Source organism: Gekko japonicus, unplaced genomic scaffold (genome assembly GCF_001447785.1).
Source record: "Gekko japonicus isolate JY-2015 unplaced genomic scaffold, Gekko_japonicus_V1.1 scaffold18, whole genome shotgun sequence".
NCBI classification, from domain to species: Eukaryota; Metazoa; Chordata; class Lepidosauria; order Squamata; family Gekkonidae; genus Gekko; species Gekko japonicus.
This window is the reverse complement of record NW_015170275.1, coordinates 2392297-2393274: the sequence shown is the minus strand read 5'-3', so window position 1 is coordinate 2393274 and position 978 is coordinate 2392297. Positions and strand designations below refer to the sequence as shown.

The following is a 978-nucleotide window of genomic DNA, read 5'->3' as shown; positions in this document are numbered from 1 at the left end:
AGTTGTTGTGTGTGTGTTTTAAGGCACTCACTGGTGGCATGTTGGTGGATTACTGGGCTTTAGAGATGTGCAACACAGAATCTTAAACAAGGGGTACTAAAATAATGGAGAAAGGCTTCCAAAACCACTTCCATAATGTACATGGAAGTTATATGTTCAGAATGAAAATCATTTCATTACTCAGGTGTTCACTAGCAGTTATAACCAGCCTTTTAGTACAGTACTCTCTGATTAATAAGACACAAAAGTTGGAGACTGAAATTTTTTCAGAATGATGGACCTATCATTGCCCTGAGTAGATACATATTGTTGTTCCATTATAGCCTCTGGACAAACACAGATTTGTAGAGCTTCAAAATTTGATTGATCAGAAATAATTTGAGGACAAAATTGTTCCATCATCCCACCTCAGCTCTCTGAGTAACTGTTGCTTCTGTCAGTCATCAACACAGCAACTGATCTATAAGAGGTACCTAAGACGGTCATTTCCTTCCTAGCTATGCCAGCTTCTCTGACTGCATGGAGTCCCTATTTAAAATGAGTTTAAGGATACATGCTTACCTTCACCTACAACCCCAAGGATCTCAAATTTATTCATCACATTACCAATGTTAGGAATCTTCATGAAGACAAATTCCTCATGGGATGACAGTGGCACAACATAGCACTTCAGAGAAAATCTGAAGTCTCTGCAGCAGACAGAAGACCAGTTTTTCTATATTATTAAAATATTTCATATTCCCATATTAACTTCCGTTTAGTAAAAGATTCCTGTGAAGAAAAAAAATTAGATTTAGTCATCATTGCTTCACATTTTTTTAAAATTAAAGATAAATTATAGCACATTGAGTATATATGAACTTTATTTTCATACTTTATTAACTTGCTATCTACAAGTTATTTACTTATGGAGAAAGTTGTTCCAGATGCATTATATGATGGTGACAAATCCACAAGCTGTAGGTTTTATACCAAGAT

General features: G+C 35.2%; 1 protein-coding gene across 1 annotated transcript in view; it reads right to left on the bottom strand.

The window, feature by feature from the left end:
- CDKL5 (cyclin dependent kinase like 5) overlaps positions 1-625 on the bottom strand; it is a 57833-nt gene extending 57208 nt beyond the window's left edge. Inside the window, exon 1 of the mRNA XM_015417600.1 lies at positions 562-625. Within this exon, the coding sequence (XP_015273086.1) occupies positions 562-625 (64 nt within the window). The remainder of the gene's footprint in view (positions 1-561) is intronic.
- Between the last annotated feature and the right edge of the window lie 353 nt (positions 626-978).